This window comes from Callospermophilus lateralis, chromosome 18 (assembly GCF_048772815.1).
Source record: "Callospermophilus lateralis isolate mCalLat2 chromosome 18, mCalLat2.hap1, whole genome shotgun sequence".
In the NCBI taxonomy this organism is placed as follows: Eukaryota; Metazoa; Chordata; class Mammalia; order Rodentia; family Sciuridae; genus Callospermophilus; species Callospermophilus lateralis.
Window position 1 is genome coordinate 16489557 of NC_135322.1, and position 18447 is coordinate 16508003.

At 33.9% G+C, this 18447-nt stretch overlaps 1 protein-coding gene across 10 annotated transcripts in view; it reads left to right on the top strand.

Moving 5' to 3' along the window:
* Znf568 (zinc finger protein 568) overlaps nucleotides 1-18447 on the top strand; it is a 72526-nt gene that overhangs the window by 24252 nt on the left and 29827 nt on the right. Inside the window, exons 2-3 of one of the 10 annotated variants that reach the window (XM_076837669.2) lie at nucleotides 6569-6647; nucleotides 8480-11202. The exons of 7 other annotated variants lie outside the window; for them this stretch is intronic. In XM_076837669.2, the coding sequence (XP_076693784.2) occupies nucleotides 6572-6647; nucleotides 8480-10062 (1659 nt within the window). In that variant the 5' untranslated portion in view covers nucleotides 6569-6571 and the 3' untranslated portion in view covers nucleotides 10063-11202. Of the gene's footprint in view, nucleotides 1-6568; nucleotides 6648-8479; nucleotides 11203-18447 lie in introns of those variants that run through there. 2 more of the 10 variants (XM_076837667.2, XM_076837668.2) reach the window with 2 other exon arrangements.

Here is an 18447-nt window from a genome sequence, read left to right on the forward strand (position 1 = left end):
TGTCTGCAGAGTAGAGAGGAGATGGAGATGTTTAATTACACCATATTGAAATAAAATATCCTCCATGCTATATTTGATTCTGTGGCTCACCCTTTTTGGAAATGTCTTTCTTCTTTAATCCTCTCTAAAGGATTAATATTTTTTTCTTGGTTTCTGTTCATTGTTTATTTCTGTCTTTTTTTTTATGAAGAGTCCATAACTCCTTTTTGAGTCACATCGCGTCTCCCAAAACAGTTCTAAATTGCAAATTGGCATTTTTCCTCTCTGTACCTTCATGATGCATCTGTATTCTTCTCATTAACTCATTGTTTAACTCCAATAATGACAGTATTAGAATATGTATTTTTTATGCTTCCAAAATTGTGGACCTCTTCATATCTTTGCTTTTAATTATGAATGCTCTTACCTTTTCAGGTTCTAGCAGTTATTAAATGTTGAACTTAGTTTCCGATAAATGGTCTTCTATCTTGCCTAACTCTAAACTAACATTGTATTTCCTCTCTACCAGAATATTTGATTCTGAAAACATGTACTCTCTCTTACATGTTTCTCCATTTTGATGTCCAATAATACTTAACTTACCAAGAGAAAAGCCTGTGCTTTATTCCTGAAAATGATTCATGAGTTGATTGTGATATAACTACATTTGGAGAGATTTTTATTATTGTGTTTAAAGATTTACCTACATTAATTTACTGTGGTATGCAGAATGAAAAAAAGACTTGTGAGGATAATGTGATAGGTGACCTAATCAAAAGTAATAAGATAATGCCAAACTTGTTTCATCTATAACCTCTGTCCCCCCACCCTCTGTTTTGTTTTTGAGTTGGGGATTTTACTATGTTCTCAAGCTGATCTCGAACGTGTGTGCTAAAGGAATCTTTTTGCCTCAGCCCCCCTAAGTAGCTGGAACAACTGGTGTGCATGCCATTGCATCCAGCTTTGTTTCATTGCCAAAGTGTTTCACATTTCTCCCTTAAGTGGAATTCCATGCCAGTAGATAAGATTTTTAAAAGTATTACCATCACACCTAACAATGTTAGTAATAATTTCTTACTATTATCTGAGACCTAATCTCTGTTCATGTTTTCTTGATCATCACAAGAATATCTTTTTATGACTGGCTTATTAGAATCAAGATTCAAATAAGGTTCATACATTGCATTTGGTGGATTATTGCTCACTTTTGTTTTAGTCCACACTTCCCCTAAACCTGTTTCCCCCCACTCTCTTATTTGGGTAGAAACCAATTTATTGCTATTCTAAATGTCAGTAGCTTTTCTCATTAAAGGGTTAGAAAATATACAGCAATCACCTCCCGTCCACAGTTTCACTTTTTGCTATTTCAGTTACCTACGGACAGCTGTCGTCCAAAAATATTCAGTGGGATAAGTCCAGAAATAAACAATGCCTAAGTTTTAAATTGTATACCATTCTGAATAGAGTTCAAAGCTGTGCCATCCCCACATTGGAAGTGAATTATTACTTTGTTCAGTGTAACCAGGCTATGTACACTATCTGCCTGTTAGTCACTTAGTAGCCTTCTTAGTCATCAGATGGATGATCACAATATCATAGTGCTTGTCTTCAAATAACCTTTCTTTTCTTTTTTTTTTTAAGAGAGAGAGAGAGAATTTTTTAATATTTATTTTTTAGTTTTCGGCGGACACAACATCTTTGTTTGTATGTGGTGCTGAGGATCGAACCTGGGCTGCACACATGCCTGGCGAGCGTGCTACCGCTTAAGCCATATCCCCAGCCCCCATCAAATAACCTTTCTTTTACTTAGTTATGGTACCAAGGCACCAGAGTAATGATGCTGGCAATTTGGATATTCCAAAGAAAATTTTTAAATTGCTTTTGTAAGTGAAAAGATCCAGTACATAAGGTATTTTAACAGTATATTATTAAAATTATTTCATTTTTATTATTGTTTATCTCCTGTCCCTCATTTATAAAAATTTAGTATAGGCATGTATAGGAGAAACATAGTACACATAAGGTTCAGTGCTATCTGCAGTCTCAGGCATCTAGTGGAGGTCTTAGAACATATCCCTGCCAAGAAGAATATATTACTATATAGACTTTTTGGGCCACATAAGGTCTGTATTGCATATTCTTTCTCATTCTCTCTCAATGCCCGCCTTTCTTTTAACAACACTTTAAAAATGCAAAAAACAATTTTATTTCATGGGTTATACAAAAACAAGATACAAATAATTTGCTAACCTCTGCCTCTTACTCTGGATTTGGCAGTTTACCTCCTCATGCTGTTTGACACATTCTTTCATTCTATTTTTCCTATAATTTGGCTTTATTAGCTCAGTTCTTTGGCAGCAATACTTCATATGTGGTCCTGTGTGTATTTTATTTTGTTATACATTTGTCCCATTTTAGAAATATTGAGATTGACCAGTGGATTCATGTGCTGTCATTCAGAATTGGTCTCTTTTAATGATAGCCATCAACTTTTTATTTAAAAGTTTTAGCAGCAATAATGGATCACCATTGCTCAGATCATTATTTTATTAGAGATTCCTTCTGGTTTTATTAGCTGAAATTCTCCCATAAAGGAAGATGCTCTCATCAACTGTTTACCTGAATTAATGTTTTTACAAGGACAGGAAAGAGAAATGACACTCTTTCCCTTTAAAATCTTTTAGAATAATGATTGGCACTCTAGAGTTTGCTGAAGTTTGTCAAGTTAAACCATTATAAATTCATATTTAGAAATTTAAAAAACTTTTAATTTGAACATTTTAATAAACATATATAAATAAAATTTTAATATTTTATTTTAATACACAGGTTAGCTTACCTTTAGCCATAGGATTCTTTGACCAGTGTTATAAATGTCCTGCTCCGGGCAGGACAGTACTATTTCTCTCAAAATTCCTGCTTCTGTCATGGGAAATCACATATAATCTTGAACATTATACTTGCTCATTAGTACTGAATTATCATATAAAATAGAACAATATACTGTAATAAAATTGCCAACTTCTGAGCTTTGAGGCCATTATTAAATAAATAGAGGATATATTTGAACACAAACACTGTGGTACCACTATAGTTGGTCTCATAATTGAGAGGCTACTTATGACTGACAGGCAGGTCACAAATGCAACATGAATATGCTGGGAAAATATTACATCCAGAGCAGGATGGAGTTAGGTGGTATGTCTCAGAATTTTGTCATGCTACTCAAAAAGGCACACAATTTAAAATGTATGAATTATTTTTTTCTGGAATTTTCCATTTAACATTTTTTGATTGTGGTTGACCAAAAGTGAAGTCTGTGAAAAGTGAAACTGAGTGCATAAAGGGACTACTGTATGTATGTGGAAAAAAGCAATGTGCAGTACAGTGACATGACAAAAGGTACATTATCTTTTATGTAAAAAAGGGATGGAAATATATATTTATGTGTGTGTATACATACATATGTGTGCATATATGTAAACATGGTATTTGTGTGTGTGTTTAAAGAATGAAGGAATAATTCCAACAACCAATGAAAATAAGGCAAAGGAGAAATCAGTATTTTAGGGGTAAATGTAAACTAGACTTCTTTGAATATATTTCTTTTTGGTAATTTTCCAATTTTTATCAATTAATATAAATGGAAGGTGAATTTTTATACTCTTAACAATGCTGTCACTACTTCTTTTTCTTTTTCTCTGAACATAGGTATATTACAGTTTTTGGTTGATTTGATTTTCACTGCTTACTTTGTTGTGACTGTTGACATGTCATTTCTGAGCTAAATATATTTTTATTTTTTCAAAAAGTTTTAGTTGTAGATGGACACAGTACATCTTTATTTTATTTATTTGTTTTTATGTGGTCCTGAGGATCGAACTCAGCCTCACATATGCTAGGCAAGTGCTCTACAACTGAGCCGCAACCTCAGCCCCTAAATATATATTTATTATGTGTCCTTACATAACTTAGTCATTCCTAGAGTTATCATTTTCTTTATTTTCAGTTTGCTTGGTTTTCTATGTATTTTTAATTTGAACAATGCTCTTGAAACGTTATTTAAATATGAAATCTATTAGTATTGTTAGTTTACCTTACTTTGATGCATGAAGGGATAAAGGGAAATTTAAAGAACTATTAATTAACAAAGGTACTTGTTTTGTTTTTGAATGATAGATTGTTCTGCAGCATGCTTGAATCAGACAGTTAAAATCTTGTATGAAGTCCTAAATGCCGATGTCTACAGTGCTTTTATTTTTTAAATCTTCCCATGTTACATGCCAACTTGTAAGCAACAAAAAGGGATTGGAGAGTTACTATTCAGCATATAAACATTCATATAATTCATACTTTTTAAAAATACATTTTTTATTTGTTCTAATTAGTTACACATGACAGTAGAATGCATTTTGACACACAAATGGAGTGTAATTTCATTTGTCTGGTTGTACATGATGTTACACAGGTCATATAATCATACATATCATACTTTTTTTGCTAACATGAGATATCTGCTTCAGTTGTTTCTAAGTCTAGAACTTATTTGGTTCATTTTCTCTAGAAAATTCTTTTCCTGCTTGGGTTTTAGAGAAATGGCAACTTCCTGTGTAAATTGGGAGGTGATGTATTAATCAAGATCCAATTACAGAGAAAAGAATATCCTAGCCACTTGGAAGGCCAAGACAGGGATAACAGGTTTGAGGCCAATTTAAGCAAGTTAGGCTTTGTCTAAAAAATAAAAAGGACTGGGCATATAGCTCAGTGGTAAATTACCCCTTGGTTAAGTCCCTGGTAAACCCCCCTCAAAGAAAAAAAAAGTGTACAGCTGCTAATTTTAGAAGGAAGGAATTTAACTTGGTGTGGTAGTATATGTCTGTTATCTTAGCTCCTCAGGAGACTGGGGCAGGAAGAAAGTTCAAGGCCAGCCTCAGAACTTAGGAGATGCTGCCTTAAAATTAAAAATAAAGATCTGGGATGTGATTGCTCAGTGGTAGAGTACCCCAGAGTTCAGCTTTAATGCCACACACACACACACACACGGAAGGAACTTATATGAAGATATTAAAATGGCTTACACAATCTGTAGGAGGAATGAAGACATAGGCTACAAGATAAGTTTCTAGGAATGAGTCTCAAAGGTGTACAGAAGTGAGATGCTGAGGGAATTCCTTCTCCCACTCTAATCAAGACAGTGCTTGCAGTTGAACCAGGAAAGACCTTCTATAGCTGTTGGAACCTTGCCATTTGGCATAAGCAAAATGCCCATTCTCTTTCGTAAATTAGTTCTGAATTAAGATGTTATATGGATATGTGGCAAGGCTCGATCATATGAGTACCGTACATCTTTATTTGAACTTTCTTAGCCTTTGCAAAATGGAAAGACAGTAGGAGGTTGGGATATATATTACCTAAGTGGATTCATAATCCAGTTCTTTTCAGTTCTGCTTTTATCCTACCTGTGATTGGTTGGTTGATTGATACCAGGGATTGAACCCAGAGGTGCTTAATCACTGAACCACATCCCCAGCCTTTTTTATTTTTTATTTTGAGACAAGGTCTCTCTAAGTTGCTTAGGGTCTTCCTAAGTTGCTGTGGCTGGCCTCAAACTATGCAATTCTCCGTCCTCAGCCTCCTGAGTGGTGGGGATTTCACATATGTGCCACCAAGCCCAGCTCTTTAACCTGTTTTTTAAAATTAATAAACTTTATTTTTTTAGATCAGTTTTAGATTCACAAAATACAGAAAATAGAGTTTCCATAAACCACCTGTTCTCCTAACACTCCTCTACTGTCATCATCATTCACCAAAGTGGTATATTTATTACAACCATTGACAGTGATTTTGGCCATTGTATTAGGTGTGTTCTAGTGTCTCTTTGTTTTAATTTGCAGTTAATTTCCTAAAGACAAGTGTTAAGTATGTTTTCATGTGCTTATTTACCATTTTTATATATTCTTTGGTAAAGAAGATCTGTTCAGATCTTTCACCAATGATTTTGCATTGACAGGTCATTACCACCCAGTCTCCATAGTTTATGTTAGAGTTGGTATTTTATATTCTGTGGATTTTGATGAATATGTAATGACATACCTATTATAGCATCATAGAGAATGGTTTTACCGCACTAAAAATTCTGTGTGTTCCTCTAATTCATTCTTCCCTCTCCTGTAATCCCTGGCAGTCACTGATATTCTTCCATCTCTGTGATTTTACCAGTACATTTGGAATCATTTGATAGATGGTCTTTTCAGAGTGGATTCTTTGACTTAGGAATATGCATGGAATCTTCCATGTCTTTTTGTGACTTGGTAGCTTATCTCTTTTTAGCATTGACTAATATTCCATTGTGTAGATTTATCAGTTTATCCATTCACCTACTAAAGAACAGCTTCAAATTTTGGCAGTTAAGAATAAAGCTACTTAAAAATCCTTGTACAGGTTTTTGTATGGACATAAGTTTTCAACTCACTGGAGTAGATACCAAGGAATGTGGTTGCTGAATCATGGTAAGAATATGTTTCATTTTGTAAGAAACTACCAAACTGCCCTGCAAAGTAGCCACATCATCTTGCATTCCCACCAACAGTGAATGAGAGTACCTGTTGATCCACATCCTTGTCAGCCTTTGGTGTTGCCAGTGTTTTGGATTTTGGCCATTCTAATAGGTATGTAATGCTGTCTTATTGTTCTTTTAATTTGAAATTAATTTCCTATTGATGTGATTTTGAGTGTTTTCTTGTGCCTTTTTGCCATCTTCATTATTAAGATGTCTGTTCAGGTCTTTTGCCTATTTTTTAATCAGGTTGTTTGCTTTCTGAATGTTGAGTTTTAAGAAATCTTGGTTATTATGTTGGCTAATAGTCCTTTCTCACATGTGTGTTTTGCATACATTTTTTTCCCAGTCTGTGACTTATTTTTTCATTTTCTTGATAATGTCTTTTGCAAAGTAGAAGTTAAATTTTAGTGAAGTCCACATTATTAGTTTTTTCTTTCATTGGGTCTTGCCTTTGGGGTTTATCATCACCATAACCTTAGATCACCCAGATTTTTTTTCTTGTATTATCTTCTCAAAGTTTTATACTTTGGTATTTTACTCTTAGATCTATGATCCATTTTGAGTTGATTTTTGTGAAGGGTGTAAGATCTATGTCTAGATTGATTTGTATGCAGATGTCCATTTGGTCCAGTCCCATTTGTTGTAAGGACTGTCTTTGCTCCATTGTATTGCCTTTGCTTCTTTGTCAGTCCTCCACTCTTCTTCAGTATTGTATTGTCTATTCTGGGTCTTTTTCCTTCACATAAACTTCATAACTAATATGTCTGTATACACAAAATAGTTTGCAGAGTGGGATCATATTGAACCTACAGATCAAGTTGGGAAGAAATAACATCTTGAAATATCTGGTCTTCTATCTATGAGCATGAAATATCCATTTATTCATTTCTTCTTTGAATTTATTCATAAGAGTTTTGTAGTTTTCTTCATATTTTATACATTTTGTTGTTAGATATATGCCTATTTTGTAATGTAAGTGGTAATAGATTTTTAATTTCAGATTCCATTTGTTTGTTGCTCGTATAGGCAATTCATTTTTGTATGTTGACCTTATATTTTGCAACCTTCCTGTAATTATTAATTACAGCAAATGTTTTGTTAATGGTTTCAGATTTTCTACATAGATGATCACACATCTGTGAACAAAGACTGTTAATATTGTTTCTTCCTTCTCAGTCTACACACCTTTTATATCCTGTCTTTGTCTTAATTTTTCTTAGCTAAAACTTCCCATGTGATGTTGAAAGTGGTGGTGAGAAAAAAACATGTTCTTGCCTTGTTCCTGTTTATCCCTATATTTTAAGTACTTGAATCCTCTAATTCTTGAACTTCTCCAATGTTTTGTTGTCAAATCATTTTAGGCCTTTAACATTTACATCTTCATAATACTTTAGCTAATCTTTAGATGTGATGTCCAGTTAATAGTACCATGTATGCTTTTCATCTTACACTGTTTTGTTGAATCTTTTTTTTTACCTATGTCAGCACTCCTATTTCCTTTGTCTTATAAGTTTGGCCCTTTATTCTTTTTTGGAAAGAATCTTAGAAAGGAGAAGAAATAAGGATGTATTCAGTCCACTGTGTTTAACCGAAATGTTCATTTTATCCTTTAGTTTGACTCCCTGTTGAGTCACCTATGTGTTATACTTTTCATTTTAATTCAGCTTATTTTGCTGATTTCTTCATTGTTCAAGGACATTCTTAAAAATCAGTCAATGCTACTTGGGTCTGTATATGTCAGTTTTTGCTCCAAAATGTTGTCTATCGTAGTTTACTTGTCAAATCTCAGAACTAGGGACATTACACTTTAAATTTATTTCATATTGATTGACTAAGGCCAACAACAAAAATTAAACCCCACATTAACAAATTTATAAAATGTTATTAATAGTATAGTGGTAGAAAAATTCACAAGTAATAATTTTTGGTCCTCCATTTTAGAAGTTTGGGAAGTTGATGAACAGATCAAGAAGCAGCAGGAAACACTTGTGAGGAAAGTCACATCCATCTCCAAGAAAACTGTGATTAAGGAAAAAGTCATTGAATGTAAAAAAGTTGCAAAAATATTTCCTCTGAGTTCAGATATTGTTACTTCGAGACAAAGCTTCTATGAATGTGACTCACTTGTTAAGAGTTTGGAACAAAATTTAGATTTACTTAGTTATGAGAAAGGCTGTGTAAGAGAGAAAAATTGTGAATGTAATGAGTATGGCAAACCTTTTTATCATTGCTCATCCTATGTTGTAACCCCCTTTAAGTGTAATCAGTGTGGACAAGACTTTAGTCAGAAATTTGACCTCATCAGACATGAGAGAATTCATGCTGGAGAAAAACCTTATGAATGTAAGGAATGTGGAAAAGCCTTCAGCAGGAAGGAAAATCTTATCACACATCAAAAAATTCATACTGGGGAAAAACCATATAAGTGTAATGAATGTGGAAAAGCTTTCATTCAAATGTCAAACCTCATTAGACACCAAAGAATTCATACTGGGGAGAAACCTTATGCATGTAAGGATTGTTGGAAAGCCTTCAGTCAGAAATCAAATCTCATTGAACATGAGAGAATTCATACTGGAGAAAAACCCTATGAATGTAAGGAATGTGGGAAATCCTTCAGCCAGAAGCAGAATCTTATTGAGCATGAAAAAATTCATACTGGGGAGAAACCTTATGCATGTAATGAATGTGGTAGAGCTTTTTCTCGAATGTCCTCTGTTACTCTACATATGAGAAGTCACACAGGGGAGAAGCCCTATAAATGTAATAAATGTGGAAAAGCTTTCTCTCAGTGCTCAGTATTTATTATACATATGAGGAGTCATACAGGTGAGAAACCCTATGTATGTAGTGAATGTGGGAAAGCCTTCTCTCAGAGTTCTTCTCTTACTGTACATATGAGAAATCATACAGCTGAGAAACCCTATGAATGTAATGAATGTGGAAAAGCCTTCAGCCGGAAAGAAAATCTTATTACACACCAGAAAATTCATACTGGAGAGAAGCCTTATGAATGCAACGAATGCGGGAAAGCTTTTATTCAGATGTCAAACCTCATTAGACACCAGCGAATTCATACTGGTGAAAAACCCTATGCTTGTACAGTGTGTGGAAAAGCCTTTAGTCAGAAATCAAATCTCACTGAACATGAGAAAATTCATACTGGAGAGAAACCTTATCATTGTAACCAGTGTGGAAAAGCCTTCAGTCAGAGACAAAATCTCCTTGAACATGAAAAAATCCATACTGGAGAGAAACCATTTAAATGTAATGAATGTGGTAAAGCCTTCTCTCGGATATCCTCCCTTACCCTTCATGTGAGAAGTCATACAGGGGAGAAACCCTATGAATGTAGTAAATGTGGAAAAGCCTTCTCCCAATGCTCATTACTTATCATACATATGAGAAGTCATACTGGGGAGAAACCATTTGAATGTAATGAATGTGGGAAAGCATTTTCTCAAAGAGCATCACTTTCTATACATAAGAGGGGTCATACAGGTGAGAAACGCCCCCAATACTAAATGAAGAAAGGCCTCACATATTAAACAAACATTGAACCCATGGTTTGTTTAAAATCTCTTGATATAAGCTCAGAAAAATGAAAATGAACAGTACCTTTTTGAAAAAAGTAAAACTTTGTTGGAGAGCCTAAGACTTGAGTAAAATGGGGAGAAATACCAGTATATAGATGGACAAATCCAGTATCATAAAATTCTCAATTCTCCTAAAAATCTAGACTGAATGCAGTTCTAAACAACCTAACAATAATTTTCTGGAATCTTTACCAACTGATTTCAAAATTCATGTGAGATAAAGTCTATGAGACAATTTTGAGAAAGAACAGAGGAAACCAGCCTCACCATATACTAAATATATAAAATTAAAGTGTGTTGTATTAGTGCATTAGTAGATTCATAAACAAGTTTTAAAGAATAGAGTACCTAAAAACAGATCTGTGAATGTATATATGACTCTGTGTGTATTAGACATGAGATCATGAATTAGTAGGGAAGTAATGGCTTGGTCAATAACAATTTGTGGAATATTTTGCTCTCCATATGGAGGGAAATAAAATTATACACAATCTTATAAAGAAACAGTATTTCAAAGGATTTGAACACTGAAATGAGAAAAGTCAAATACAAGATTTCTGTTAACGCTGAGGCAAGCAAGCTCTTTTTTTGGACAGATCCTTGCATTTACACTTCTTGAATACAGCCTATAGAAACATGATACATAAGAAATATACACACATGAATTTTAAACAATCTAAATGTGCATCAGTGAGTGGGTTAATGGATGAATAAATGTGATATATATTCAACTGATAGAATAGTGTATAGAAGTTAAAATCAATTAGATCCATTATGTGTAACATGGATAGTTATCTGGAACAATGTTGAGTGGAAAAAGTGAAGATAGAGATCAAACATATTGTATAATATTCATGTACACTGCAATGAAATCATTTACAAAGAACAGAACTGTTTTATTATTGAAATATGTATGTATGTGAACTATTTACAATGAATTAGAAAAATACATGCCAAATTATTGATAGTCTTCTCTCTGGAGGAGATTGGGACTGGGGTTGGGTGTTAATTGAAGGGGGCCTTTAGCTTTACATGTAATTTTTATGCTTTACAAAAGATGGTAGCATATAAAATAAATCTTAAATTTTGGTGATACATAATGGTAATATGAATGACTTATCTTACTAGTGTTTTCTAGTTATTTTTCAAGCATTAAGAGGCCATGGGAAACCTTTGCCCATCAAAAGAAATGTATTCATTTGTCCTATCAGATGATGAACTATTTTATCCAAAATATCTTCAGAAGGGGGCCTGGGGTTATGGCTTAGTTGTAGAGTGTTCACCTAGCATGCACGAGGCACTTGGTTCGATCCTCAGCACCACATAAATGTAAAATAAAGATATTGTGTCCACCTAAAAATATATATATTTTTAAAATCTCTTCAGAAAATTAGAAACTTAGTAGTGTTTGCTATATAGTATGAACTTAGCATACTTTATTAGTACTATCATTTTTTAAATATGTATCTGAAGTTTGGACTCATCTTTGAATTAATAACGTTCTAGATTCAAATAAACATTTAATTCTTAAAAATTTATGGGCTGGGGCTGTAGTTCAGTGGCAGAGTGCTTGCCTGGCACATGTGAGGCACTGGGTTCAATCCTTAACCACCACATTTAAAAAAAAAAAAAAAAAAAAGCCACAAATTAAAGGAATGCTGTTCATGTACAACTGCAAAAAAAAAAAAAACAATTTTTTTTTGAAAGTCAGATGCTAGTATTACAAATGAAATGTGTTTTTATTTACTATTTTAGGGGATAACGGGTCTACACACATTAGTACACACATTAGCTACCCATTTAGTGTGTCTGTCATTATTTGACAACAGATTTTGTAGGTTCATAGCTAACCAAATCAGTAAGATTTTTTTCTAAAAACTTGACTTTGCAGTTTTACTTTTCTTTACATTTTTCTATACAACCTGCATAGGTGGTAATATCATTGTTAACTATTTTGATATTGTGAAATGCGAAAGACTTTTCATTTCCTTGAGGTGGCCATAAGCAATTTTGTAAAATTGCTTAGTATTGCTGAGTCTTAACATACCAATCCTTCTTCAACTCTTGACTTATATATGCCCTATTGAATTTTAGTTAGAAGCTGTGGTAGTGCTAGATTCTGAACTGTAATAATTGAGTTCCTTTAAAAGGTTCTCATGCTCCAACAATGTGGACCAGTCCTACTTAAGATAACTTTTTATTATGCTGTCTCTATTGTATTATTTGATATACACAAAACCACTAATGCCTTTTTAAAAAAGGAGATAAGAATTGAGGGTGTTGGTCACAATGGATCTTTAGCTTTTATGTTTAAACGTCAATTCCATTTGAAGTTGATTTCACAAAAGTGAATCATAATTTGTAAAGTAAAACATGACTACAAATTCTGTTATTAGCTATTTTTGAAGAGAGACAGTGGGTCATAAAGTAAAGGGACTTATTTTTATGAAAGTAACAATACTAGTTTGTAAAACTTTGTCTAAATGAGTATTGCCATTTTCTTTAATGGTCTTTTATTTAATAGGTTTTATACTAAATTTAGTTTTGTCAGCATAGCTAATATCTAGATTGTTTCTGAATAAAAAAAATAGTTTACAAATTTCATGCATTTACCAAAAAAAGCCATGTAAATGTTTTCAGTTGCAGGATATTGTGTGTGTGTGTGTGTGTGTGTGTGTGTGTGTGTGTGTGTGTTTCATTTTTCCATGATTTTCTTAATATTTCTTTTCTTTTTTCTTTTGGTGGACCATACTTTGTGTGCTTTAAATTCTCTGTTCCTTTTCTTTAAAATACTTTCAAGTCAACAGAAAAATTTAAAATTCTAATTAAGGTTCAAAAGACTTTCTTAGCTTAATTCCTTAAACTGAACCTGAAGTCTAAGAATAGTGTTTGCTGATATATGTCAGCAAGCAAATCATCTCATCTCTATAAATACATTTTCCCCCTCCTTGAGGGATAGAAATAATAATATAAGTGAGAGAACAGCTTAGGATACTATTAATCAAATCATGGCAAATCCCTCTTTACCTAGATAAATATGGAGAATATCTAGATACTAAATTTATAAGGACCAGTTTCTGTGAATCACCTTGGAACACAACAAATAAAAAATTAATAATGGCTTAGACTACAGATACAGCAGTAGAAATTGGTAGAGTTGAGAGCTTGGAGGTGATTTCATAGAATTTGCTCATGTGAAAGATGAAGAAGAAAGAAAAAGGATAATACTTGTTTTTATGATGAGCAGCTGGCTGAGTACAGAAATTGTTGGATAAAGGGAGCTGCTTTATGCAAGGTTATACTGTGTCCCTGAGGACAGCCTGGCCTCTTTTCCCTCAATTTAGGACAATTCTGAAGAGTCATTCCAGGTTTAGAGCTCTCTAAGGAATTGCAGTTGCGTCACAGTTCAATTTCCTCTTCTTCCACTCAGTTCTGTTTCCCTTATTTCTTTTATCAGTCATATTCCCAAGAGCTTTCTCCAGTATTCCTTACCCTAATTTTCCATCTCAGATTCTATTGCCAGGGAACCTAACCTAACACAGTACAGCCATTTGCAATGTCAGTTCTCAAATTAGGAGGTTTTTTTGAAAATGTTTTTAATTTTAAAATTAATACACTCTTTACATATGAATAACATATTTTGTGAAAAATATGTTTTCTAAAAATAATAATAGTGGCATATGTATATTATATAATTTTAGGGATATCTTTAATTACTTCATGGAAGGTAGCCAGGTTCTCCTATCTGTGGAGTTTTTTTGTTTTTAGTATTGGGAATTCAACCCAAGGGCAGTTTATCATTGACCTACATCCCCAGTCCTTTTTGAGACTGATTCTCACCAAATTGCTGAGGCTGGTCTTGAACTTGTGATCCTCCTGTCTCAGTCTACCTAGCCACTGGGATTACAGGTGTATCCCAGTATACCAAGCTCTTATCTGCTTCTGTATTCTTTCTGTAGTAATGTCACATTTACATAGACTATGGACCTCCTGTGTATACGTGAGAGATTGAGAGTGAAAAAAATTATTCATAGTATTACTATGAAAACAGTTTTTATATCAGGGACCCTGAAAAGAGTTTTTAAAGAATTTGGATTTTCACACCTGGCTAAGTGTCTTCAAAAATGCAACTTGAGCCAGGCACAATGTTTTTTAAGTACTGGGGGTGTAGTTCAGTAATAAAGTACTTACTTAGCATATGTGAGTTTCTGGGTTCAATCCCCAGTACCAAAACCAAACAAATTCCTCAAATGTTGTTAACTTTTAAAAGTATGTGAAGTATCAAAGGAATGTATTGGCATGCTGTTGATAATAATGTAGTCCCAAAGGAAGAGCTTGAGAACCCCAAAGAAATAATGGCTAAAGGAAGTATTAAATATGTGGGTAAATAGAAATAAACATTGACAGTGAAGAAGAACAAAATTGACATACAGGGTTAAAAAATGGTATACTGGAAACCAGTATTATGTGATTTAAAAATGATTTAACTTAAAGGGTTAACTTAAATCCTTTGGGTTTGACTTAAAATATCAATATCCATCCCCCTCTTTTTAAAGTTAAGGCTAATTTTTTGATATACAGATGTTGTAGGATAGAAGAGAACCAAAATTCATATCTTAAGATAACTTTTTTTGTGTTTCATTTAATAGTCTGTAGTTAGGCAATCCAGGACTGGTATGGATCCACTTTGTTATTTTCCATTAAGTGTGGAAATCTTATTCTTCTTTTGGCTCTTAATTACACATCTCAGGGAGCCAGATACATGGTGGGGATGCTGGGCGGGCAAAAAGGCATATTGATTGACTTTAAGGGACAAATGTTGAAATGTATACATTATTTTCCTTCACACTCTAATGACTAGAACTTAGTAATGTGACCAGATACAACTGCAGAGCTAGCCAAGAAGTCACAAAGAGATACATAGCACCCAGCTAGTAAATGATGCAAGTCAATGAGTATTCATGGATGGTAGAGATGTGAAAGAGGATATTAATAATGGAGGTTTTGTTTGTTTTGTTAATTAAACTTTGAATTTCTATATAAAAATTCAAGATTTCTGATTTCAGCTGACATTTAAAGGACTTGGAAGTTATCCTTGTCCTTATAATGGTGGATAGAGATCACTTTTTTCTTAGATCTGTGAAAGAATTGAGGTCACAGGGTAGATTGCTACTCTGAATTCTGGAGACAAAAGAAAATGCAGATCATAACAGCCAAGATCTGCTTATTTAGAACAAAAATCACTGGAGTCATAAATTGTTAAGAACAATTATTTTGATGAATTGCTGAAAGTTGAAGTGGCTTGGGTGTAAGAAATTTCAGGGGCCCAGCCTTAAAGGGACCTCCACACTTTCATGAGTATTCTCAAGGGAGGGGGTCTGAGACAAATTCCTCTGTGGCAAAGGGGAAGAGAGAGAAAGTGACCTTTATGAAATAGACTCAACATGTTCTTATTACTAGACCTTGTCTACTTGAGAGAAGGGCACTTAGCCAATACCAGCCTTTCTAGCCTTTCTGTCTAGCTAAAGGAGAAAAAGACTTAAAAATGCATCTGAAGCCAGGCGCAGTGGCATACCTTTAAATCCCTGCAGCTCAGGAGGCTGAGGCAGGAGGATCACAAGTTCAAAGCCAGCCTCAACAATGGCAAGGCACTAAGCAACTCAGGGAGACCCTGTCCCTAAATAAAATTAAAAAGGGGGGGCTGGGGATTTGACTCAGTGGTTGAGTGTCCCTGAGTTCAATCCCCCTGGTACCCTGTCCCCCCCCCAAAAAAAAAAAAACCCTTCCGAAGATTACATCCTAGGGCTCAGGCTCCCTAAAAGATAAGATTTATTTATAAGATTATACAGTGCTTCCCCACCACCACATAAACAGGGCTTTCTGTATAATAACAGTGGATTATATCTGAAAGAGCTACAAGATAATCTCTAGGGGAGATCTTAAGGAATCCCAAAGATAATTGAGTAGGTGGGAGAACCAAGGACACTAGAAAAAACTAAAACCTCGTGTATCTACTGCGAAAGTAAACACAGTCCAATTACTGGCTAAATAAATGCAAAGTCTCATACTAAGGCCTGCTTACCTCAGTTTATACTACCTGATTTATAAGTCATGTTTAAAGGAAAGAAAAAATAGTTTGAATACCCAAGGCAAGCATCAGAACCAGATTTAAATATGACACAAATTTTGCATTTAGATAGGAAATTAAAGGGTAACTATGATGAAAATGTTAAGGACACCAGTGGAAAATGTAGATAATATGCAAAGTAGATGGTTAATGTTAGAAAAAGATGGAAACCAAGGATCAAAAGGAAATGCTAGGAAAAAAATAATAATTTTGATGGACTTATTAGGTGACTGAACACAGCCAAGGAAACAATCAGTAGGCTTGAAGATGTGTTCCAAGCTGAAATGAAAAGAAAATAATATGATTAATCTAGAACAGAATATATTTGAACTATGACCCAGTTACAAAAGGAATAACATACTTGTCATTGAAATATCAGAAGAAAAAAGAGAGAGGTTCAAAGAACAAGCAGATTACAAAAAAAAAAAAAAAAATCTACACATGAATATTTAAATCTACAGAAAACCAAAGACAAAGGGTAAACCTTGAAAGAAGGCAGAGGTGGGGAAAAGCATCTTTGCAATAGAAAAAATAATTACATTGGACTTCTCTCCAGAAACCATGTATGCAAAAGAGTGGAATGAAACATCAATCTCTGAAAAAAAAAAAAAAAAAAGTTCTCGGTCTAGTGAAAACTTCCTTCCAAGTGAAGGTAGAAATAAAAATTTTCTTAGAACCAGACATTTAAGGAAGACCTTTGTGAAGACCTTTGTCAGGGTTTCTTCACAAAGAAATGTCTACACACACAAGGAATACATACCTTCCAGAAATAGTTTTCAAATGTCATAAATGATCCATACCAGTCCTGGATTGCCTAACTACTACCATCTTCAGTAAAATTCAGGAGAAAAGAGTTAGGACACATGATACTAAAAATGTCCATTCTCCCCCAGAGTTTACAAGACATAAAGGCAGCAGACATCAGTCCTCAAAATCTTCCCAAAAATAGAAGAGGAAGAAATACTTCCTAACTCATTCCCTGAGATCAGTATTACCCTGATAGCAAAGCCAGAAAGACAGCTACAAGAGAAGTGCAGGCTAACATCCTTTGTGAATACTGGTGCAGGAATCCCCAACTAAGTACTAGAAAACTGAATTCAGTGGCATATTAAAAAGAGTCAATACACTCTGAACATACGAGATTTATTTCAGGAATGCAAAGATGGTTCATCATACCAATTGTGATATATCACATTAATAGACTAAATGGAAAAGGACATGATCATTTCAGTTGATCCCCTCCCCCAAAAGAAGATTTACCAAAATTCAATCCCCTTTATTTTAAAAACTCTAAAAAACTAGAAGGAAAACTGTCAATCTTAGAAAGGTTACATATGAAGAACCCAGTGACTTGGATACCAGGATCATTTACTGGGTAAAGGGCAGTCTTCAACAAATGGTGCTGGGAAAACTCAATATCCACATACAAAACAATGAAGTTGGATTCTTTATACCATATATAAAAATTAACAATGAATAATAGACCTAACGATAGAGTAAAACTGAAACTCTTAGAAGAAAACAGAAATAACTTAAAAGTTTCATGACTTTGGATCAGAAATTATTTCTTATATATAAAACCAAATGCACAGGAAACAAAAGAAAAAGTGGACATGTTGGATTTCATCTAAATTAAAAACTTGCATGCATCAAAAACAATATAGTGAAAAAAAGTAGCCTAAAGAGTAGGAAAGCATATTTGCAAGTCATCTATCTAATAAGGGTTTAATAACCATAATAGCTGAAGAACTCTTACAACTCGACAACAAAAAACAAATTTAAAAATGAGCAAATGCTTTTTATAGACATTTGTCCTTGAAAAAAGTTCTCAGCATCATTAGTCATTATGGAATGATAATAAAACCATAATGAGATACCCTGACACTTATTAGGATGCTTATGATAAACAACAGTAAGTTTTGGTGAGGAAATGAAAATAGTACCCTTGTGCAATGCAGATGAGAATTTAAGATGATGCAACTGTTATAGGAAAGAGTTTGGTGGTTTCTCAAAAAAGTTAAACAGAATGATCTTATGGTCCTGCAATTCTACTTCTAGAAGTACACCCAAAAGAACTGAGAGCAGGGACTCAAATGGACATTTAAAACTCCAGCGTATATTAGTCACGACAGTCATCAGGTAAAAATAACCCAAGTGTCTGTTAGCAGATGAATGAATGAAAACAA